Source organism: Amborella trichopoda, chromosome 2 (assembly GCF_054954075.1).
Source record: "Amborella trichopoda isolate Santa Cruz 75 chromosome 2, AtrichopodaSantaCruz75HAP2 v2.0, whole genome shotgun sequence".
Taxonomy (NCBI): Eukaryota; Viridiplantae; Streptophyta; class Magnoliopsida; order Amborellales; family Amborellaceae; genus Amborella; species Amborella trichopoda.
Window position 1 is genome coordinate 66,565,206 of NC_142337.1, and position 25,797 is coordinate 66,591,002.

General features: G+C 34.6%; 2 protein-coding genes and 1 long non-coding RNA gene across 4 annotated transcripts; 1 reads left to right on the top strand and 2 right to left on the bottom strand.

Annotated features, from left to right (window-relative positions):
- Positions 1 to 1,601: 1,601 nt before the first annotated feature.
- On the top strand, positions 1,602 to 7,243 carry LOC18430208 (polygalacturonase At1g48100). 2 transcript variants are annotated; one of them, XM_020664754.2, is made up of 8 exons: positions 1,602 to 2,187; positions 2,606 to 2,734; positions 2,945 to 3,112; positions 4,332 to 4,373; positions 4,454 to 4,661; positions 5,535 to 5,616; positions 5,992 to 6,100; positions 6,765 to 7,243. In XM_020664754.2, the coding sequence occupies exons 1-8, from the start codon at positions 1,900 to 1,902 to the stop codon at positions 7,164 to 7,166; spliced, it is 1,428 nt and encodes a 475-aa protein (XP_020520413.1). In that variant the 5' UTR covers positions 1,602 to 1,899; the 3' UTR covers positions 7,167 to 7,243. The 2 variants fall into 2 exon arrangements, with proteins under 2 accessions (XP_020520413.1, XP_088715738.1); XM_088859612.1 differs by having other exon boundaries at positions 1,853 to 2,187; positions 2,945 to 3,281.
- A 2,453-nt stretch (positions 7,244 to 9,696) lies between these two features.
- LOC148783444 (uncharacterized) lies at positions 9,697 to 10,242 on the bottom strand. Its single transcript, XR_016050268.1, has 2 exons — positions 10,153 to 10,242; positions 9,697 to 10,007 (listed from the first exon to the last, which is right to left on the bottom strand). It is a non-coding gene; the product is annotated as an uncharacterized LOC148783444 (long non-coding RNA).
- A 4,151-nt stretch (positions 10,243 to 14,393) lies between these two features.
- LOC18430207 (small ribosomal subunit protein uS9) lies at positions 14,394 to 15,168 on the bottom strand. The gene has a single exon (XM_011623584.3). It carries the CDS (start codon positions 15,065 to 15,067, stop codon positions 14,612 to 14,614), a length of 456 nt encoding a protein of 151 aa, XP_011621886.1. The 5' UTR covers positions 15,068 to 15,168; the 3' UTR covers positions 14,394 to 14,611.
- Positions 15,169 to 25,797: the final 10,629 nt, after the last annotated feature.

Genomic DNA, 25,797 nt, shown 5'->3' on the forward strand with positions numbered 1-25,797 from the left:
TATGCTCCTGCAGGAGCATTTTATTTTTTGACTCTCTCTAACCAATGTACTGTTTTGGAGAATTTTTTCACTTTAAAAATATTAGATTCCACTTAAGAAATCACCAAATCATGACTGAGCCTTGTTTCATCTATTTGAGATTAACTAAAATAATTTCGTTCTGTCATTCCGCTCTAACAAGGGCCATAACCTCAACCTCCTCAACGGGTCGTTATATCCTTCTAACTTAAGGATCACCAAATAATTATTACATGTTTTTTTCGTTTTTAAACACTTTGATCAAACACTTGGACGGTCTCTATTCAATATTATGACGTGACTTTTTGAGGCACGAACTGAGTTTGATTAATATTCTTTATCTTTTTTGAGGTTGGTCGCTAATATCATAGAAATACTTTAAGACGGGGGTGGTGCTTGAGAGAGCAAATGGATAATTATGCTCCCATAGGAGCATAGAATCTTTTGGCTTATATCATTCTTTGCTTAATTATTTGGAAGCTAGGTGGAGTGCCACTTCCCTTTTTGTCTTTTACAAACTTACACGAGTTGCGAGCATGCCCAAGTGATCCACATTCTTGTCCCCCACCACTCATAAAATGATGTCACTTGGGGATACTTCAAATGGCCACATGTCTATATCCTTTGCTAAAATGTCCACAAAACCCCTCTCTTTCTACTTTTGTGTTACCATTTTAAGTTAAAAGAAAAAGAAAACACGTTGTTGATGTCACATGCATCTTTAAAAGAAACAAAAAAAAATCATGAGGGTATTTATTTTAAAAAAAAAAAAAAAAAAACAAATTTTCTTCCCCACTTATTGGTTGGTGGCACATGAGTAGCCATGAAATAAAGCTCAAAACACAATAGAACTAGATATGTGATGAAGTAGCCATGAAATAAAAGCTCAAAACACAATAGAACTAGATATGTGACGAACATTGGAGAGAATGAAAAACGATACGATGCAAAGAGAGCAACATGTGAGAGAGACCCTTTCAAAGAGGGCAAAAGAGAATTTCAAGTAATGGAGGCCTAGGTTTTTATAAAAACAAATGAAGCTTCACCTCAAATTCTCGTCCGAAAGATGACTTTGGGCATCATAAATGTCTATGATAGCTCTAAAATCAATTTTTAACACCGACAACCAAATTTGAAGTTCAGAAAAATGGTATATCTTACGGATTTATGAATACTTATTTTTAAGCAAAATGAATGGTCTGGTTAATACGTTACAATGTACACTATTTTGAGAGCTTGAAATGTCCACTTTTTTCTATAACCATAATGACAGATGATTGATTTAATGACTTTCCGACACCAAAACTACAGTCTTTTTTATGAGTTTTGAGGTGATGGTTTACTTATTTTAATAGAACTGCAGCCCTATCGGAACATTTTCCTCAAGGGTAGGGCAATGTCAAAGATTTTAAATCAAGGAGAGAGAAAACAGTCAAATTTTGGGGCTCTTGTCTTTACTACACCCCATATCTTGGAAAGCTGATATTTCTCTTTCTCCCCTCAACCTTACTACTTCCCTCTATCGGCCTATGAAGGACCACCAAAACCATGGCCACATTCATGGCCTCCACTTGCTCAAACTCAAACCAGCAGGAAAAGCTAAAGCAATTTGCTCACTTTTTAGCCAGGAAATCTTGAAAAATGTAGCATCCTCCACTTCTAAACTCAAAATGGCTGCAAAAGCTAAACAATTTGCTCACGTTTGGTCAGAATATCCTCAAAATGTGGGATGAACTCCATAGCTGTGGGCACCAATTCTCTTTCCTTTTTCTCCAAGACACTCGAGTCCTCGACTGCAACTTATATATATTCTCTGCAACTCTATCTCCTCCTCAACCATAAAATCATTCCAGAATATCTCTCTCTCTAAAACTTCAAAGAATGTCTCTACTAAGGTTTACTTTATTCTCAGCTAGGATTTATCACTTTATTTTGAACTTCTTCATTTTTCTACTCCTTCTAAGGCTTGTCGATCCGAGAAATGTTCATATTTGGGAATTGAAATCCCATAGTCATTACAATCACAGAGTGCATAACGATGGGAATCATGTGTCTCGTCCTAATCCTTCAATTAATGCTGATTATGGACTTTACAACCCATATAACATCACCATCTTGGATGTTCTATCTTTTGGAGCCATGGGCGATGGAACATCTGATGATTCCAAGGTTGTGAGAACTCTCTCTCTCTCTCTCTCTCTCTCTCTCTCTCTGCTAAAAATAATTATTTAGTTTTTAAGAATATGCACAGTTGTACACTTGCAAATCACCAATGAAAGTTCATGGTTATTCCCATTAGAATTTCTACTGAAGTATTCTTTCATATTTTGTTACACGAAAAATGTATTACAACACTATTTGTCTTTGGCACAAGGAAGTTACAAAGATTGGGCCCTTAGGGACGTGCCATTGGCTGCGATCAAAGAATTAAAAAGCTCTTTAAACTTTATGACACACCTCGAATTGTTAAATTTTAGATCTAGGGGTGAATGTGACCTTTTTGTATTAGCGAGAAATAGTCTTATAGTGTTCAATCTCTTTATTAGTTCTTCACAATTGTAACATGATAAGGTTGTGTTGTTTTTAGGCATTCCTAGCAACATGGGCTGCTGCTTGTAAAGTTGAGTCTGCAATATTTGAGGTGCCATCGGAATTCCGGTTTCTTATCGGGCCATTAACATTTCGAGGGCCATGTGAGCCTGGACTTGTACTTAAGGTTTGTATTAATATTTGTTATTATTTTCATTACTAATTTTGATGAGGTTACAAAGCTTGATGCATTATATTGCATAAACACGCTCTTTAGGCTTCTTCTTAGAGGTAGACATAATGGATTTGAACTTGAAGATCGTAAAAAATGCTTTGTTTAGTTCAGCAAAATAATTAATTACACTCGATTTGACACAAACCGGATTTATGGAAACAGATCGATGGAACAATTGTTGCGCCTTCGAATTTGGATGACTGGCCCGAGTCGGGATTGTTCACTTGGATCAACTTCAAGTTTCTTCAAAACTTCAAAGTGACAGGAACTGGGTCCATTGATGGCCAAGGTTCAGCTTGGTGGGATGTACCACTATTCCAATCTAACCAGGTCTACCATATTGCTTTTCAGCTTTCTCCTTTTTATGCATGTTAAGTTTCCAGGTAAAATTCCAGTGTTTTAAGAAATGGTGACTCAGGCGAGTACAAGCCCGGGAGGTTCAGCTGACTCAAGCGGTCCGACTCGGCAAGTTGATTTCTGACCTGGGCTTGGGACCCTAGTGAGTCTAAAGCCCAACCTAGGCTTTTAAATAATGCAAAATTCATTGTGCTCATTAGGAGAAACGATATGGTATGCTCCCTAGTGGGCAGCCGCCATCCAACACTGGACGCTCGAAATTAGCCCACCGATCGGGACCGTTCATCGTCCATTGGGTTAGGAGATGCTCATTAGGGAGCACGATCTGCAGTCTCCTAGTGAGCATAGAACACACTGCCTATTTCCTATTAACTCTTGGCATTTCCTACTTTTAGGGACATAAAAAAGCCTATCTATCTCAGATAACAAAATCTATGGTACCTAAAATCCACTTCCATTATGCCAATGGAAACCCATCATCCACACCATACCATGTGGATGGCGGAAGGGTGCAAAGGCATCCTTCCTACGGTTCAAATTGAACCACACCAAAATCTTACCGTTCAAATTCAATTTTGTATTTTATTTTCTATATTTTTTTTTTTTTTTAAAAAAAAATTTACCTGAAATTTAAGGAGTAGATTCTTTTTTACAAGTCACAGCAACTAAAAATAATAAAAAATATTTTTAATAAAATAACTGACCAAAATACCATCAAAAGGTTTAAGAGTATCATTTTAAATTATTTATATTTGGTGGAAATTTATATTTATGTCCCAAATTTCAGGTGCAAATAAGTATTAAATTAAAAATAAAAAATAAAAACAAAATTAAATTTCAACAGCATGAACCGTTGAAAGGTGTTTTTCGCACCCTTGAAACCCTTCAAACGTCCATATCATGTGAACGCTGTACCATACCTATGCCAATTTGGAGTTGAAATTCTTATTGGTTTGGAGTTCTAGAGTTAAATACGTTTTCCATTGCTGCAACATGCAAATATTGCAAAAACCGTGGGATATATGATTCACTATTCCATGTAATGTTAAGCAAAACACTTGGATTTTTTAAACCTCACAGAAAGACAACACTTAAAAAATAAGTCTTAAAATATAACTATTTTTTAATTCCAAAATTTATTTGGACTTTACCAATTTTTATCTCATTCAATTTAATTCTTCTATTCATGCAGTCCGTCGGGAACTCGACAAACAATCCGAAAATGAAGCCCACAGTAAGTTCTAACATTTAAGTAAAGGTTTGGCCTGTTGAAATGAACTCAGAATACTTACAGTAGATGAAATGCAAATTCAGGCAGTGAGATTCTACGAGAGTTTCAACTTAAGCATCGGCGACATCACAATCGAAAACAGTCCATCGATCCATCTAAAATTTGATAATTGTGGTGGGGTGTTGGTAACCAACCTCACTGTTTCATCACCAGGGAACAGCCCCAATACCGATGGAATCCATCTGCAAAATTCTCAAGATGTTGAAGTGGAATATTCTTCTATCGCCTGTGGTAAGTTCCCACATTGAAACCTCTTCTACGAAATCACATGTAAGACACGTGATTGCTACTCCCACCCCATCCAGATTGCACTAGCCATAATATCACCAGTTCATTTGAGTGTCCGATATCGATAAACATCTCAAAATATTTTATTTTAATTTTTTATTCTACAAATCAAATCATTTTGACGCATGCCCAATCTTGATCGGATGGTTTAGAATATTTTATTTTTGTTTTTTATTTTTTACAAATCATTTTGTCGAGAAATTTTAGGGCATCCCCATTTCTCATAGGGCTACACCCAATAAAAATAGGATAATTCATCAAAATACACATAGGAGATGACCTATTTAACAATTAACCCATTTGTAACCATTCCAACTCAAGCTCGTGTCCTATTTTTATGGGCATTTTTTAAATTAAATAAAAAAAATATGGGTAGAATACTAAATCATTAATCTGGTACTTTAATAAATTTCACATAAAAATAAGAAAAATATTTCGAATAAAAAGTTCACCAATATGAACCCGCTTGGAAGGATATTTTTACATGTGCGCATGAACACACACATATATAAGCATTAAAAATAAAAGAGGGTTAGGCATGACATTACGACTAAAGCTATTCCAATAGTCCACGTATATATTTTATATTTGTATATTTTTTACACTTGGTAGCGCCACATACAAAGGCTTCCCATTAATTAAAAGAGCAATGAGTCATAAGTATGTATTTTATTTATTCTAGTTTTCTAAAGAATATTTAATTATTATTATATCTTACCAAGGGAAGTCTAACATATGTCAACTAGCTCCAGTACCCTAAGATGGGATATCCAACCTCACAAAAGATTATAATAAGTGTTTTTTGGTGATGTGCAGGAGATGATTGCATATCAATTCAAACTGGGTGTTCAAACGTTTGCATTCATGATGTCCAATGCGGTCCTGGCCATGGCATTAGGTAGAGGCCTAAAACCTTCATCACTCTATAGACAAAGTTTGGGCTTCACAATGAATTCAGCTTCAATTTTTTTACTAAGAAATGTGTAATTGTTTAGGCACAATCATCATTGACCATTATATATAAAATGGGTGGTTGAAAATCTGTTATTGTTTAGACACAAAATCCAAAATAAATTTTTTTAAAAATTGTGACATGATTTATATCTATATATCTCAAGATCGGATGATCAATTAAAAAAGTTTTCAAACATCATAAGATTCTTTTTTACTGGGTTTTTGACGTGTACCTTATTTGTATAAGTTTGCAACCTTCTATAAACTTTTTTTTATAGTGAAAGAGCCAATACTAAATGGGGTTCATTTCGTAAAGCAGCATAGGTGCATTGGGTAAAGATAACAGCTTGGCCTGTGTTTCCAACATCACGGTCCAAAACATTACCCTTCAAGACACTGCTTATGGAGCTCGGATCAAAACTTGGCAGGTAAGGCGCATCTCTCTCTGAAAGATATACCATAAACCACAGGCGTATGATATATACACCACAAAAACATCAAACATACAGTTGTCTCATTTTCACTAGGAACACATGGACCCATGTTGTACCGTATAGCTACATTTACCTCTTTGAGAAGAGACTCTACAATGTGGAAAAACTTGGCTCGGGCACAGGAGCCGGTCCCCCACCCAAGCTGAGTAACTCAGGCGAGTCAGAGTGGACTTGTCCAGCGCAAAAAGTGCTAAAAAATACAAAACTTACTATTTGAAAATTGCTAAAAATTCTGTTAAAAGCAATAGAAATTACAAAAAGCATTAAAGATCTATAAAAGATGGAGAACATTATATAAGAGATGGAAGTTGGACAATTTTGATTTATGACTAACAACACAAGGAGACAATAGAAAAATAGACAAATCATCTTAAAGGCGCCAAAACCTCTCTGTCAACATATGTACAGTATAAATTTTATTCATTGGTATAATAGAAAATACAAATCTTATGATTGTTTTAGATTTTTGAGTTTGTCCCTAGGAACTCAGCTTGGCAAGGTGTTGAATCCGAGTAACTTGGCCAGGTCTAAGTCAACTTGGCCGGGTCTATGATAATTGGTCCTATGTAATCCCTAATCACATGTTCTATTTGTTCAGGGTGGGCTTGGCTCGGTTGAGAGTGTTTTCTTCTCAGATATACAAGTTACGAATGTGAAAGTTCCAATCACGATTGATCAATTCTACTGTGACAAGAGAGTGTGCCATAACCAGACGGATGCAGTGTCGGTTGCCAATGTCGGTTTCAATCGAATTTCAGGGACTTTTACATCACAAGCCATTCATCTAGCATGCAGTGACAGCACCCCTTGCATTGATATCTCTATCGGAGAGGTCAATTTAGCTCCATCAGCTGGTGTTCGAAAAATAAAACCGACACTGTGTTGGAATTCCTATGGTGAAATGCAAGCCCCTGTGTTCCCTACAAGCATAGACTGCTTAGAGACAAGCAACCCTTTTAAGATGATAAACAAATTAAACTCCACTCAGTTTACCTGCTAAGTTTTGCAGAAACTTGAGATTATCCCGTGAATATACCTATACAGAAAGCTTATAACGTGAATAACATGTTCTAATTCTATTTAGGCTTCATGCAGTCCATTTCGAATCGCTCTAACCTATGTTTAAGCCCCTCACGTATGCATAATGAGCGATATAAACCCGTGATGTATCATTGAAAGTCCTAGTATGCATGGCATTAGCACTATAGAAAAGTAGTATACGATGCAACTCGTGACAGGAAATGTGTACACCAATGAAATCTCAATTGTCCGATTGGATCCCTTCAGGATCGTCGATTGTCTGACAAGATCCCATTATGTTCCAAAAAATATGAGATTCAATCAAGCGGTGTCGCCTATACATCAGAGTTCAATGGAACGGCTAACAACCAAGTGGTGTGTTCTTTCCCATATGGCTTATATAGGGCACATGCTTCCTTACAATTGAAACAAGTCTCACTGAAAGTTGTGGCATGTATTATGGTAGAACCATAAATGTAGTCCCCATATGCTTCGACTCAAAGGTGGACCCAAACAAGCAAAGTGAGCATTTTTCTGTGCTCACTGGAAAATCATTATACATATCTTTTAATAGGTAGTTCAGCAGTATGATTTGAACTTTAGGAGACATGCGTTGCAAGAGTCCAACAAACCCTAACGTCTGATGCCCATGCTCAAATCCTCATGACCATAGATATAAAGTGTAAGACTTTGTCAATGATACAAATGACGTGATTTGTGGTCAAAAGAAAGATGAGAGGTCCAGAAGAAATTGGGAATTTCACATAAAGGCGTTTGGCTGCACAAGGGCTTAGCTCTAGCAGGAGAATTCACTAGAAGATCTCGTGGTAGTCTTTCAGATAGAGACTGTAAAAAATTTGTCTACTAGAATAGTATGGTGGAATGATTAACTGAGGTTCTGTTTTCCCAAAAATCTTGGCTTCTGCAAAACATTCTATGTAGTATTGCAAAATTTCAATCAATCTAAAAACAGCCTTGTGCCATTTTCTGCTCATTCACAAGAACATCTTCATATTGCAGTTAAACAGCCATTCCCCTATGAAGTATCAGTCATCAAAGCATATATTAGCAACATGTTTCTTTGCTTCAAGATGAGAAAGTATGCGGCGAGCAGGTGAAAAATTCAGTTTGAAGGGCCATCACAGTCAATGTGTTGGATGGTGAGAGAGTGAGGCCCAACAAACATGGCGTGAATCCAATTCTAATTCCCTCTCCCTCTCTCTGTCCCCCCACAATGTAGTTTGCTATCTCAACATTGTAGCAAAGCACACTTGATGTCAATATTGCAGCAAAGCACTGTTGATGTTTGCATTGTAGCAAAGCATAGACATGTGCATGTGTGTGTCACAGTTTAGATATATTGTTCAGCAAGACACCAAATTATCCTACATGGTAGCATCCACAAATAATCACTCCTAGCAGCGAATGAAAACTAGTCAACTTCGACATGTCTGAGTTGCTTTGACCTGGCAGGGAGCCGGGTCCTATGGTCAAAACCTCAGGAAACAACTGTGTCCCCACCACTTCTCAAGGTTATTGTATTAGATTTCATAGACTCGAGTCCCATATAGACTCATCTAAGCTAAACAAGCTGACTTGGGCTCGGGCCCTGCACAGTTCCGAGCCAAATTCCAATCACCTAATTCATATAGTCAAGGCTAAAGGGTATAGAATCATAGAAAGAACGTAAAGTGAGTTACATAGGTAGCTTTAAAAATAGATGGTGGTAAAAGCATAGAGAGTTAGAAAGTTAACATTTCTTCAAAAAAAAAAGGAAAGAGTTTTATATAAACTTTGCTCTCATGGAACTTCTAGCCTATTTCTTGAGATAATAGCTTCTTGAACTGTTCTATATTTTCTTCATTTGAGTCAAATGAATGTTAAATGTATTCTTTAAGATTGCACATGACCCACAACCATGCATTAAGCATCTATGCATGTGATCAGTCTAAATTACACTTATTCTTTTTCTCAGATTTGGCAGGGGGACAGAGGGCAGGGTGGCGCTGACAAAACCTAGCCTAGCTAACACATGCCCAGGAGCATATCTGACTCAACAACTTACATTCAACCTAGGAGCAAGTGAAAATAATACTACTCAACAGCACTGGAAATAAAAAGAGATCCCTTGAGATAGTCGAGGATTACCCAAATGTCTGAAGTATTCACAGAATATAAAGCGTATTGCAGAAAAATCTGCTTCAATGCCTACACTTCAGCACTGAATTTGTAAAATTTTGCACCATAATCATGAAAACTAGACAGTGATCATAAACCTATAACCAATTCATGGGATGAATGCCAGATGCCAAAACCTAATGCGTGAGATTGACAAAATTCTCCAAATGCATCAGACACACCAATTACCATCAAGCTACACTTTACAAAACCAGAAGTCAAGAAGGATGGATGAGGGCCATTAATTGGTGCTAGTTCAGAAGCATCAATATCCGGAGTTAAGCACTAACAAATACACAGACATGCAAGTACAAAATAGCACCATCCAACTATTTAAGATGTGATTGATAATTGGCATTGCACTTTCCAAATATGATTAGACACATGCTTGTCAAATAATGAAGTAATGGCAGCATTAAATTTTGCCTTTTGTCAGACAAATTTTTCAAATTTTATTACAATAAACATACCCAATAACAAATAGGACAGTTTCCAGGGAGTCTAAAAGCATGAGACGTCATGGAATGTAGCTAAATATATGGCATAGCCAGCCTCCCATAGCAAACCATTTTTTATGCCATCTCCTTCTTAGTTTGAGACTTTTTATGAAGGGAATAGGGAGCAGAGAATCAGCATTGTTCTGCTGCACGGAAAAAAAGATAGTGTGAACCACAAAAGGAATGGAGTACCACACTTGATATGATGATCATGAAATGTGAAACAACAGGCAATGACAGAGTATACAACCACCATAGAACCCTGATCACCCTGACTTGGAGGATACAAACCATTTTTTATGCCATCTCCTTCTTAGTTTAAGACTTTTTATGAAGGGAATAGGGAGCAAAGAATCAGCATTGTTCTGCTGCACTGAAAAACAGATTGTGTGAACCACAAAAGGAATGGAGTACCACACTCGATATAATTATCATGAAATGTGAAATAACAGGCAATGACTGAGGATACAACCACCAAAGAACCCTGACCACCCTGACTTAGAGGATACAAAGAGGGTTACCAACAAACAACAAGGCTTCTTCAAATAAACCAGTACACAAACAAAAAATAATAATAACATATTCACCCACACAGGACAAATGACACAACTTGGATAACATACATAGTAGTTACAATTGTGTTGAGTTCATTGCACAACACAAAGAAACAGCCACCATGGCTAACGTAATAATTTTTCTTCTTTATTAAGACTTCTAGAAGCCACTAAATTGTGCCACCAGTCTTCCATTACTGATATTTTCGCTCAGTGATAAGTTAAAATCCTCACCCAAGAGCCTTATTTGATCGAAACACATAGATTATTAGAACCCATTGACCTTCTTTCATCATATAAGATAGCATGTAATGCACACACTTGATATTTCTCTCATGTCATCTTATCAGTTAGATTTTATGACTTAAGAATTCCATCAAGAGATACTACTCAGCAGTGAGAACTTTCCATGAAAACATTAGTTGAAGAAATGCTTCAAGATATATAAAAAGGATGCAGTTTCTATAAGGCCTAGGCCTTGTGGGGAAAAAAAAAAGAAGTAAAGCTTCTCCTCGAAATCTTGTCCGAAAACACTTTGGGCATGGGAAATCCCTAAGATAGCTGGAAAGTCTGTTTTCCACCACTAATTATGAAAGGAATATTGTTTCATGCGGCGGGTACCACATTTCTACATTTGCGGTCCCGGAGGGTCCCCGAGGTATAAAGCATCCATCTTAAAGATGGACGCAAATAGATGGTCCATCTAAAAACAATTGAAACTTACGGTCCATATGTTTTCTTAATAGAATTATGGTTTTTAATTTTCAAAATTTATTTATTTTTCCACATTCATGATCTCCATGGTAGAGATTACATGTCCTTAAAAATTAGGTCCAAAAATACATCTCAAAAATAGATTTTTAAGAGGTGACTCATTTCTACATGGACTCATAGAAACCGTGTCAATTGTGAAATTTGTAGCTCAAAAAGTGGTATAGATCTTATGGATCTAAGAAATCTTGAAAATGGACGGTCTAGATAGTATGTTACAATATATGTCATTTTAGGGCTTGAACTCCTATTTTTTTTTTCACAACTATATTGATCAAGGTCAAAATATAGATTCGAAGGTTTTCCGACATCAAAGCACTACAATTTTCAACTGGTTCTAAGGTGAGGCTTCAGTTTTTTCCATAAAGCCATGGCCTTATTTAACCTTTTCCATATAAAAAAGGTCGCACAACTATTAAGTACAAGGAAGATAAAAGATTGTTTCCTGTGGCAAATATCTCCTGACTAAAGATGCATGATTAAAACATTGAGGAGTTCTTTTGGTAAAAACATATCTAAAGAGCATTAAAAAAGGAAGTAAGACGAAAAAGGATATCAATAAGAAGTTATCCAATAGGTAACGGAATCTGGATCATAAGAGAGGTCCATAATGATATACAAGATAACAACCATGCATTTGCACCAAATATGGCACCAGTTTATCACTACACAAGCTAGGCAACCATATTAAATGTAAGGAAATAGAAAAAAAAAGGAACAGAATCGAAAAGGATGTATAACTTTTTCTTGCAGCCAAGACAAACTTTTTAAGTTCTGACCATATTTGACAATGTATTGATAAGAGATATAAGGAATGATACCTCTCCAAATGCTCTAGTCAATGAATTAATTTTCATAAATTTCCAATGTTCGAAACGTTAACAATTTCAAAAAAAAAATCCAATCATCCAACAAATCAAGAGCCACTTATTGTTTACCTTTGAATTTTTTGATGAGAACAAAAAACACCCAAATTAGTAGCCTCCCAAATGTTAGGTAACCTCTCTGTATCTCTACCTACTTATTATGAACAATTCTTCTTTGCTTTTTCTCGCTAAATTAGCAGGGCTCACAATTGTTCTTATAATACATTGCCACAATGATCTGATTTCCCTAGCATATTTAAACCCAGTAGCTGATCCAGAAATAGCTAGTAGACTACAACCACAGATGGTTCTAGCTCTTAAACTGTTAAACTCAATAGAATGATGCTTCAAGAGGACCTCAACATGGGAGCCACTTGAGCAATAACCAACTTACATTACTTGAAGTTGTTCACTATCCTTATCAGCGAGGAAAACTTCCTTTACAAGTGATGTCACCCAACATATCTTTTGCCAGAGAAACAGATGTCTTACAACCAGTGTTCGGCTGATCTAACCGCTAGCCGACCGGTTAGATTGGAACCGGCCAGTGGCCGGTTCCGGTTTTGGGGATCAACTGATTTCTTAAAGTTTAAATAGAATACTACTTCACATTTATATCAAATATTTTAGAATGGCGTATTGGTTAGCGCTGGCGACTATACTTTATACGAACAACGGTTTGAATCCCTCCATCAGCGGCTTTCTTTTCAAACATTGATGTGGTTCATTTTAACAATTCTAAGAATTCATTACATTGGTAAGAAGTTCAAAAAATTTACTTGCCCAAATGAATCGAACTTGAAAGTTCTTATAAAGAAATAATTTGTTATTAAACCCACTAACCAATACACCATATACTATTTAATTGCCTATTAGATCTATTAACCAATGTGCCATTTACAAAAAGAATGGTCTATATTGTATATAACTTAATTTTTTTTCATTTTCTTTTAAAAAAAGAGTTGGTCAAGTCGATTTTTTAACGCTATTTTAATATTATTTACATTATGGTAAAGATTAAAAAAACTTGTGGTCATTGATACTCACTTTTATATTTTCCCATCTTTTTCAGAAAATTTTAAAAATACCCCTTGGCACAAATCGATTCGTTAAAATCCATTTCTTTCAATAATTTTCAACTTCATTTGAGTGTGTTTTGTTTTAATCACATTCTTTATATGCTTTTCATATTTTAGTAGATTTTTTTTATATCTTTTTTATTTTTTTCAACACTTTTTTGATCGTTCGGGACTTGCTTGATTAGAGCGGTTGAATCGGCCGGTTTATCGATTAGACCGGTTAAATCGCTTCCGGTCCCATGTCCGGTTAACCGTTCCGGTTCGATTTTGCGAACACTGCTTATAACATTTTGTTAGGATTTCTTCTTCTTTTTTGTCCCTAGAGCATTGTTACTTCCAAAACAACAATAATAATAAAAAAACCAGAAGCACAATTGAACAGATGACAGCAAGATCAAATGTTTTCAGCTAATGCAATCAGCTTACAAAATGCCAATGAAATTTTGTCCAAACGAAGGAACAAATTGGCAGGATACTTCCAATAAATAGACAAGGGTATAATAACCCAAACTCTGCCTAGATGAAGTTGTCAGAGGTAGATAAGGAGATGAAAACCACAACAGATCAGCAAAATCCAAATTTGGATGAGTATGACAAAAATATGATGAATCAAAAGCAGCCTGTTTTATGATAAATAACAAAGGCTATGTTTTTGATAAATAATGCATCAGAACTAGAGTAATTAAAAGAAAAAGTGCGCCCTGAAAATGGCGCCATAAGTGCACAGATTCGCCTAGAGAGACATTAAGCTTCCAAATTTAGATTTCTATCAATTAAAGATTTTGGAAACATAAGGACAACAGATCTTAAATATGACAACGTTTTTTTTTTTCTTCTTTTTTTTATTTTTTTTATTTTTTGTGGTTATCAATTTCCACGACACAGTTTTATGGATGATATTTTATGAAAAGCAAACTCTGCATTGAAACATCTAAAACACAAAAAACAGGGACATGGAGTCATCAATTAAAAAACTTCAGCAAGCATAAAAAAAGTAATCTCTACTGGTATGCTGTATCCATCTCATTAAATCAAATACAATCTGTTCATGGATTAACAAAACTTGCAAGGTATCAAATTTATTTGAAACTATATGTATCAATCCACAAGCACCCATGCCAAAAAAATTGAACCTTGGAAAATTATGTCTATTCTCCAAAGAGAAAAGAAACTAAAGCAATTCAATGCCGACATATGGTTATTTCAAGCAGAAAAACACCAGAGAACAACTTCTTGAAACAAAGGTAGAAATCGGAAGAACCTTAACTCAGAATCAGGACATGACCATTCAAATTTTCTTAGAATTAAAGACATATCACTTAAATCAACTACATTCTTAGCCAAGCAGTCCAAAACTCTGGAAAGAAATAGAATAAGTTTGCAACCAAATCCATAAACATTCATCTGAAAACAAAATGAACTATGCGAGATAACACAAACCAAAAAACATAGCCTCGCATTCTCTCTTCCCTTTCTCTCTTTAACGATAAGACTTCTGGAAACGAGCACGAGCACCACGACCTCCAAACTTCTTTGGCTCACAGCGACGAGGATCAGCAACAAGCAGGGTTCGATCATACCTGACCAATAGATCTTTGATCTCCTTCTTTGATTGCTCATCAACGTACTTCTGATAAAAAGCAACCAGAGCTTTAGCAATGCTCTGCCTAATCGCATAGATGCGAGAAGTTTGACCTCCCCCCTTAACCCTAATCCTCATATCAACACCAGCAAATCGATGGCGACCGAGAACCAGGATAGGTTCATAGGCCTTATAACGCAGGATATCAGAACTCATAAGCTCTATGGGGCAGCCATTGATCTTGATCAGACCTCGGCCCCTTTTGCAGTAAGTCACTGCAACCGCTGTTTTCTTTCTTCCAAAGCATTGCACGGATTCAATGGCCTCCGTCGCCATGGATGAAGCCTCGAGCATTCTTTCTCTAAATTCTCTCTCCTGTCTTAGGACTTAGGGTTTAGAGAAGCTGCAGTGGAGAGTCTCTCTTCTCTACGGCTTACAAATGAAATGCAGACCCTAATCAAGCAAGTCGCCCAGTGAACATGTGGGTAACCAAATCGGTATCAATTCGCCTGGGAACGAGAAAACGGGCGACATAACGGAGTGTGGAAAAGAGAAATCCGTTATTACATTTTTCTCTCCGTTCGAGTATGGCGAAATAGATATTCTACTCTCTTGGAAGTATGTTGTACATTTATTTCCTAGGGTCCAATTGGATATCATGGAATCTATTACATAAAAATAAATTACAAGAAAGTATGATATTTTTATTTTTAAGGTACATTTGAACGGTAAAAAAATGAAAATATAATAGGTGATATTACACAAGATTTCTCCAAAATTCATGAAATTGATTACACGTGGGAGAAGTGAAAAATCTATTACCCGTTTGATGGCTAATATGTGAAATGTTTCGCACGCGTCTAATTTGTGGAAAATGTTTCGTACGTCTCTCTTCAAAACTCACAAAACCCATTTTCCTCTCACTCTCTACTCTACTCAAGCCAAACCGCCTCTTCTTTATTTCTCTGCAACCCCAAGTACTTCCCACCCAATCCCGCACTCACTCTCTACCCATTTCAAGCCTTGTTGAAGCTTAGGTATGCTCTCGTTAATCTTCATACTTCTCTTTCTACCCACCCTTCTAGCCCTTGAAGCTCAGGTATGCTCTCGTTAATCATCATACTTCGCTCTCTACACAGCCTTCTACCCCTTTCAAGCCCTTGAAGCTCAGGTATGCTTTTGTTAATCTTCATGCTTCTCTCTCTACCCAGCCTTCTTTTCGGTATCATTCTACGGATATTCTAGACTCTCCATGTCTTTTATCAGGGTTTCAGATATTACTTGCAATTACGAATGCATGAAAAAATTGTGAATGTATTTGTGATAAAATTGTTTCTTTTTAATGAATCGAGCTGTTTGGTATCTATTTCGTGAGGCTCACCCTGTCTTTTATCTCTCTATGTAGAATGGTGATGATGTTATTATTAGAAAATCTTTTTAGAGAGGTGTGATGATACTTTAATTTCAAATTTAGGTTGAATTTTGTAACCAAAAAAAAAGAAATGATAGTTTATAAGCAACTGTTAATAAATGTTGGTAACGCATTTGTCATATTTCTTCCCGATATAGCTAAATAGGAGCAATGTATTTCCCAAATTGCATCAAATACTACCCAAACAATGATAATCCATTTGCAAGCAATGTATTATGCAATAATATATTACGCCAGTAATATATTTCATGGACAATATATTTCCTTGTATCCAAACGACCCCTAGGTAAAATCCCACTTTTAGGACCCCACATTTTGGGATTATAACCCATTTAACACATAGATTAACCTCAATAAAAAAATTTATTAATTGCACCCAATAATGTCTTAAAATTGAATAGAAACCGTTCAATTTTTAGAGGGTAGATCTAAGTTTTAGAAAACTCAAATTTCAGAATTTTATTTTTATTTTTTGTAAGAATAGTTATCTACTAATGATTCTAAGGTGGTTATCAAAATTTCCAATTGAAAAAACTATGCTAATGAGGGAGCATAGTATACTTTAGTATTTTACCCTCATAACATTAATTCTCAGTGGGATTTGACCCGAGGGAGTAAACGGACATTCTATTACCGAGGGAGTAGAATATCTCTTGGCTTTTGGTTTTTTTCAAAACAATCCCACTTCATACCTTTAAGGTCATGGGGCACATGAATAATCCGTTTGCTCTAAAAAAATGAGTTTTATGGGAGAAATTACAATGGGATTATATACAATGAGACTATTTACCTTTGATTCAAGGTGGTCACAATTCCTTACAATCATTTGATGTGAAATTTGATAGCTTGGATGTGTCATAAAGTTTGAGAAACTTCGTTTGAAATTTGAGCTTGGTCAATAGAATAATTGCAACCACCCAATTTCACATCCAATGGTCAAGATTAATGTGACCACCTTATATAAAAGGTAAATAATCTGATTCTATACTTTCCCACGAGGCCAAAATAAAATAAAAAGAATTCACATACACATCCCCTAGGATTCTCTTATATCCCTCAAAAGAGTTCTATATTTTTTTTGCTTATATTCTTTTTTTTGTATACATATTTTATCAAATTACACTTGTTTTTTACCTTGAAGGTCTAAAGTTTAGGTCTAGGAAAGAAGTCTTGGTGACTCTTTATTATACATTTAACAATTGACATTCGGGGTCCGAAATCATTCCTCTAGCAACATTAAGGGATTTTGAAGGTTCAAAGTTAACGTTATACATAAAGTATAGGATTAGATTGCTATTAAAAAAATAGTTGGATTTTGAAGTTCCAAAGTTTACCTTGAGCTTCAAAAACAAGTATAAGATCTTTAATATCTAAAGTTTTAATATTTCTTTATTTCTTTGTTGGCCAACATTTTTTTTTACGGTCGTCAGCGTTTTGTTGGGTTGAAATTTTTCTCCTATTTTTTATATGAGTAATAATACTATGAGACCCTTCCAGACCTATGTGAGTAGGACGCCAAAAGATCACCATTAAATTTTGACACAAGTTTTTAGAAAATTTATCAATAAACCCATTCACCAAAATCCTAGACCCATGTAAGTATGACCCCAAAGAATCTCTATTAAATTTTGACACATCTATAAACACGTGTATCTATTTTATTTATAATTTCTTTATTTTAACCTCACTCTGAAGATTGAAAATCGAAAGTAGAACTTCAGATTTTTAATATCCTTAGTCAATGAAAACCCAAAGTCATTATTGATTTCGGATACTAACTATCCATGGTAACTTGGATTTTTCAAGAAAAATGGCTAAAAAAAGATGGAGATGTATGCATTGCCCTTTGTGTATGGTATACCAAACTTACTTTTTTCTAAACAGTGAGCACGTGCGCACTATACATAGTGCAAAGAGGTACACAGGACCTAGGCCATCCACCCAGCTAGAATAATGGTGAAGATCAACAGGTGCTACGGTAATGGACGATAAACAACTGCTTATCTCCACCATTTACCAACGAGATGGATGGCGTTGGCAGTTTGTATGTTTTATAGTACATATTATATTATGCCCATCGCGTAAGCTGGTATGATACTATGATTACCCCCATTTAAGGTAGCTGTAGGGTGCTCCTTTGTATATTATGTATAAATGAGGTTTGTATAATGTGCTCACCTTGTATTGTTCAAGTAAGGTGTATCTGTAAATTGTAAGAGAAGATATCGTTTTAGTATTGAAAACTTTTTAATGGTTTTAAAATCTATATTCAACTTTACTTATGAAATTTAAAATTCTAATATAACGTAGATTGAGTATATCTATAAACACTTGAAAATCTATAAAATAAAAAGTCCAGATAACTTATTACAATATGCACTATTTTAACTTGAAATTATTTTTTTATATATATCTATCGATCGAGATGATCAATTTGAAGGTTTTTCAAATTATTGGATTTTTGAGATACATTTTACTTCTATAATATAAAGTTACAACCTTATATAAACTTTTTCCATTATATATTACACTAAATATTGTGTTTATTAAGGGCGTAAAGAGTTTACAATTGTTCTTGGCTCAAAATCATGAAATCAAGTAGCTATTTGTGTCATAATGTTTAAAGAAAATTAAATTTGAGTAGAGGCACATTCCTTTATGTTTAATTTTACATCCAATGGTTGAGAGTGATTGTCACCTTCTGCACCCAAAGTAGATGCTTTTATTGTATATATCTCCAAAGCATAGTTCACCTCAAACCATAAGCACGTAGATTACATAAACATAAATATGATGTTTTTTGTTTTAAATAGTATAAGTTAAAATCATCTATGGCGTCAAAACCTCTTATAAAATCATTAGAGGAGTCAAAATATCTCAATTAATTTTTAAAGTATTAATTCACTTTATAGTTTTTATTTCACTTGAGTACATCTACAAAAAAATTAAAAAAAGCTACCCTTTTTAGGGTTGTGGACTTTGAATTAAAAAAAATATTTAAATAACTTGACCCTCCTTGGACAAGCAATGATACTCCTAGTATTTGGTTGGGACCTTTCAGATGGGGTTCAATCACCAAAATTCCTATGCTTATTTAAGGTTCCCAACCATGAAAATGTGCAATATAAGCATCTAAATATATATTTTTAAGGAGGTGGTAGTGTGAACTGAAAAATAAAAAATTAAACCCTCTAGCGCTAATTGAGATGTTTAGACTCCTTTAACGATTTTTTAAAGGGTTATGACATATTTCCCTATGGTATATTTACCATGCATTAAATCGTTGTTTGGAAAAATCTTTGATACATATTAGTGTAGCGCTATAACATGGGATTGGTAGCTGAACATTCCTCCTCACCAATTCGTTTTTTTAAACATCGCCATAAAGTATAATTGGATTAAAAGCATAAGCAATTATTTTACTCATTTCTTTATTATTATTTTTTGAAAAAATTCCATGGTCGCATTTATTATAACTATCCCAAACAAACCTACCATACCCATTTCTTTAATTTTAGACAAAATTCCATGTTTTATTCTCAGCTCTCACAATAAGGCTTTGCCTCTTTGAACTGCACCATAACAAACAAAATCAAGTGCAATGTGTAGCTCATCATTTACCTGGTCCAAGTCTGAGTAAGGGGCGGCCCTGCTGCGGGGCTCAGGCACCAGGGAAGATGAGGAGTACAGCTCAATTTTTTTTTTTGAACTTTGAGCTTGGTCAATTAAATAAATGCAACCATTCAATTTTCCCTATTTGATAATCACATAATGACATTTGGGCCCTAAATGATGTTAAATCTCACATTTCATTATATTTTAGGTTATTTCATCCAAGTGAAGGCTATGTATTGGAACCGCATATTTGGATAAAACAAGTTAATACATTTAAGAACCCGTGACTTTGTAAATATATAATATAAAGCTACAAACCAAGATGCCCTACCTAAATAAACCACAACTCCATTAAACCTGCGACTCCAAATATAGATCAATATTCTCAAGCTAAATAAACCACAATGGCATCAAACCTTTCATTGCAAAAATAGGCCATGATTCCCAGCTTTTTTCAACATTTTGGCAAGTTACACTAAATCCATCCACAAAATTGGAGGGAGACCCCATTCAGGGGAAACTCCATATCATGCAAATTCCACCGGATTAGCAAGTTTTGATACTCTGCGTAAACATGGACAATGCTCCTTTGTCAAGGCGCTGGAAAGAAAATAATAATAATAATAATAAAATCAAAATTGTCCAACATTTGACATTTTTAGGGCCGAAATAGTTGGAGTTTGATAAAGTCTAGTTATTTCTTCGGTATTTTATATTTAAATGTTAAAAAAAAATGTAATAAGATTATTTGTATTTGGTACATGAAGGTCAAACAATTAATCTTGACCGCCCGATGTGAAATTGGTTGCATTTGCTCTATTGAATAGTCTCAAAGTTTCAATTTTTTTAAAAAAATTTGGTGACGGATCTTAATTTTAGAGTTCATATCTAAAGGCTATAGGTTATTGTAACCTCCTTGAACCGAAGGTAAATAGTCTTATAATATAGAATCTCTTAAATATTACCAAAACATTTAGGCTAGAATTATATAGTTCATCCAATAACACATTATACAATATCATACACTATAGGAGGTCCAATACCAACATCATATGTTTTAGCAGCAATCATACTACATTGCTTGAAATTGTTCTTGTTAGCGAAGGTGATAAGCAAATATATCACACCACAGAAATCCCTACAATAAGTAGGATTAGGATTGGGTAATGAAAATAAAAATCCCATTAGATTAGGACTCTTGGTTATATTGTTCAAAGTTCGAAATCTGTGGCATTTATAGAATTCCTTTCTAGTTGAAACAAAGGCTCTTATATAGAGAAATAGGCATCTCTAGAGAGAGAAGTGAGTCTAGTGAGAGAAATTGTATATCTATGCTTCATGTAGAAAGAGAGATTTATTTTTTTATAAAGAAGCGGTTCTCATTGAGATATTTGATGATCTCCCATTTATAAAAAGAGAATCAATTTCTTGTTGCTCTAACATATCATTTGGTTACTTTAGTGATAGTAGCCAAAAGTAAAGAGAAAGAAGAGCAACAGATGATGACATGCGAGAGAGTGATTCCAAGAGTGGCTCGACTGGTTATTGTCTGTTGGATGTAGTGATATCCAAATCACCTTCATAAGGAAATCCAATATTATTGAGATTTATATTGATATTTGATATTGACGAGTTTCCTTATTTATTGGGATTCATATTTTGTAGGATGTGAAATCTCTTGTTCTTAAAGAAATTAAATTATTGAAGAAATATAAATATTTCCTAATAGGATAAGGATTTATATTTGTCATAACTTGATATATAGAACTAGGGAGAAATGAATAAGTATGCCCTATTTGGGATACTATGGGAAAGATGAACTTCCATCAGAGAGAGGTAAGGGACTCCTACACATAGAAGGAGGAGCCTCTAGAAAAAGAAGTAAGCTAAACGGTTTGCTTGTCTTGCATGGAGAGGTATATTCGTTTCTTGTATAGATGCAATTTTCTTGGAGATTTTAGGTGGTATCTTTTTAGAGATTTCTCATTGCTCACACATTTTTATATGGTGTATTCATTAATAGTAGCCAGAAGTAACGAAAATGAAGATTGACTAGTGATGTTGGTCGGGAGGAGTTCCAAAAGTTGTTCGACTGGGTATTGCTGATGGCTAGTAAGATACTTTTGGTATCTTAAACTCTTTGATGTAACTTTCATTGGTATAGTAGATTTCAGCTTGTTATTTACATGTATATAGCCTTTTGGAGTAAACCATGTAAAATATTGATGTTCTTTTTGCATTATTTATTTCCTGCTTTATTTTTCTTACTTTTTATTTGCCAAATATCAGTCCCATCAGATTTTTGGAGCTTCGGCGTACAATATTATAGATGGTTAGAAAGATGCCTTTTTTATCCCAAAATCTGTGATACTCTCATCGATACTGTAGATTTTAGTTTGCCATGCCTGTCGATGATGCCCTTTTAGAACGAAGCATGTAAAATACTTTATTGTTTTTGCTCGTATTATGACTCATATTCACACTGATTGTATTTCTAGCTAGTTAAGTACATTATCCTGGAGAGTTCCCAATTTGGGGGTTCCTACTTCCATCCAGGAGAGTTCCCAATTTGGGGGTTCCTACTTCCCTAATCAGCGTGGTAATAATTCTATACAAGTGATGTTTTTAAAATTTCTTTTAATGTATGAGTTAGGCCACACATTATAGTCCGCGAGCTAGACCTGGACTGGGCTCGGTATGAACTAACTTTCTAAAGCTTGGCCTGCACTAGACTTGTCATGGCTCAAATTCTTTTAAGTATATACTACATGTATTAATTATGTTCTTTAATATTCATATAGGATGGATCGAGCCCGGCCTTGCCCTTCAGTGTTTTTGGGTCCGAACCGTTCTCGTCAGCTACCATACTTTCCCTTCCCCCAAACTGATTAAAAATTTAGAATAGGAATTTTGAGCTGAAATGCAATTTCATTTTGATATTGATGGTGAATCTGAATTTCAAGTCTTAGAATCCCCTGGTTAGGTATTTGACAATGAGAGACTTGGAGCATTTTGTGTGCTCAATTTATGTGAATGCTTGCTGCTAGCTGCACCATTGCTGAGGTTTGAGTTAGGTTCAAAATCTTTTCATTTTGTTGGCCAAACTTTTTCATTGCAGTTGAGCCCTCAAAAAAACTATCTATAGAGAAACCAGAAACCCCAGTTAAGTTTTTTCTTTTTGTGTGTTGCTATATGCTTTCCACATATCTTCCATTGTTTCTGCTGCCATTCGAAACTCACGACGCTTAGCCGAGTACTTGTTTTGATTGTGATCAACTGATAATGACAATTTTTTACCACGATTAAGTGAAGACCACCTTTTTTTTTTTGACATCTCCATCAATTTTCATGCCCTTCATTTCTAATTGAAACCTAACCTAACCCAAGCCAAGTCAAAGTAGATACTAAATCAAAAGGATGTCTGATTCTTGGGACTTCTATTAATATATTATAGCTTGCAAAGACTTCAAAAATTTTCACTAGGTTTAAGTGTACCTTGGGGGTATCTTGTCACACCCAATTCATATTGATATCATCATCGTCATCGTTTTTTTTTCAATTATTTGGAATCGATTATATGAATTTTGGTCGGCTATTATGCTCTATCAAAGATCATACCCTCGGTGAGATTGTCACATCCAATTGCAATATTGAATTTCCCAAGTCGAAGGTACTTAATCGCCAAACATGGTTAGAGCGTCTTTGGGTTTGTTGTTGAAGCAAATGGCCAATCGAAATTTAGAAAAGCTCAAAATTTTCCCTTTTTGACTGTATGGTCCCTTCGAAATGTTGATCATTAAGCGCTATTTCGAACCCAAACTTCATTATTAAATATAGGTGTGACCTCCGTGCTGAAGATCATTTATATTTTGATTTTGAGGAGACTTTATTTTGATCACAGTTATGAGGAGGAAGGTATTTCGATAGAGGAGGAAATTGAAGTTTTGATGTAAGTTGGTTACATCGACCAGAGAGGATAAATCTCTTAAAATTTAATTGAGCCAAAATAAACTCAATGCGTTGGAAATCTCCCACATTTAATATTTCTAGTAAAGGAAAGTTTATATGATGTTTACATCTAAAGCGCACATGTAAGGTGCACATCAAAAATCTCTTGAAAAAGGATTTTTTGATGTTGAAAAAACATCTAATTTGATCACCTCAGACATCAAATGTATGAAAATGAAGAAAAGAAAGATTTCTGTCTAAAAAATAATCCACTTTGAGACAAATTATTTGGACCATCCATTTTCAAGATTTTTATTTATTTATAGACATGTTTGATTTGAACCATTTTTTAAGTTTAAAATTTTGTTATTAGAGATAAAAATATAATTTTGCGCTATTCAAAAAACTTTGACACCAAAAATATATCTTACCATAAAATTTGGAGGTGCGCCTTACTTTAATTGTTTAAACTTTAAAGGTTTAACCTTATGCAAACCAATACCGAGTACAATTGGCACGCATTTGAAATTTTGAAACTTCAATCCCTTGTATACTAACCAAGAGTTAAAGTATAGTTCATCTCCACGTTTTATTCCTGAGGATGACAAAATGACATCTGTATATGACGTACTATGCACAGCTTTTTTTTTTTTTTTTGGAAAAGAAATTGTTTTGGTTGGGCTGTATATCAAAACAAATAAAGCCTCACCTAATAATTCATCAAAAATAATAATTTAAGTATTGGAAAACCTTTACATTGATCATCTCGGCTTGAACATATTAGTTATAAAAAATTAGGATTTTAAGCTCTAAAAATTGTGTATATTGTAATAAATTATCGAGACTGTTTATTTCACCCTAAAATTAAGTGTTAATCGATCCAAAAGAACCATACCATTTTTTTATTTTCAAATTTTATAATCGGTGTTGAAAACTTATTTGGATCCATTATGGAATTTTTGATTGCTGAAAGTACTTTTTAGACGAGGATTTGAGGTGAGGCTTTATTTTGTTATCATAAAGCCTAGGCCCTATAGAAACTTCGTCTGTTGTTTTTTTTCAATAGTTAAATGGCGAAATATAATTTGATAGAGTCAGAATAGTTAAAGGGATTGTATACAATGAGACCATTTACCTTTGGTATACATAAGTCATCTTTTTTTTTTTTTTTTCAATAGTTAAAGGGCGAAATGTAATTCAATAGAGGCTGAATAGTTAAAGGGATTGTATACAATGAGACTATTTACCTTTGGTACACAAAGGTCACAATTACTTACAACCGTTTGATATGAAATCTTATAGCTTGGGTGTATCACAAAGTTCGAGAAAATTTCTTTTGAACTTTGAATTTGGTCAATGAAATAAATACAACCACCGAAATTCACATCCAATGGTCAAGATTAATTATGACCATGTTGTACCAAAGGTAAATGATCTTTTATATACTTTCCTATAGCTAAACTCAACGCGGCGGAATCTCCAAAATTGAATATTTCAATATACTACAATTATCATTCGTTAGAAAATTTGAATGGTGTGGTTTGCATAAGGTTGCGATATTTAACGATCCAATTAAGGCACTCCTCCAAATTTTATCATAACATGTAATTTTGGTGTAAAAAATTCTTAGGATTATCTAAAAATCTATTTTCATTTCTAATTAAAAAAATTTAAACTCCAAAAATAGTTCAAATCAAGTAGATCTATAAATATATGAAAATCTTAAAAATAGACGGTCTAGATAATGTATTGCAAGATGCACTATTTCTGAGGTTCAATTGTTTTTTCACATTCATGCATTTCAATGTAAAAAATGATTAATTAAAATATTTTTCAACATTAAAACAACTCTTTCCCACATATTTTTGAGGGGCACCTTAATTCTACATTTTAAAGTTGCAACCTTATATGATTTGTTTCCATATTTGAAACCTTAAAGTTCAATACTTGTATGACATGCAAGAATCAAGAGTTGAAGAAGAATAGTTCATCTCCACATGTCATTCTTGAAGATATGTTATTCGTTAGGATGGACAGAATGCCGTCTTTATATGCTCATCATCGTATTTTTATTTTTATTTTTTTTTGT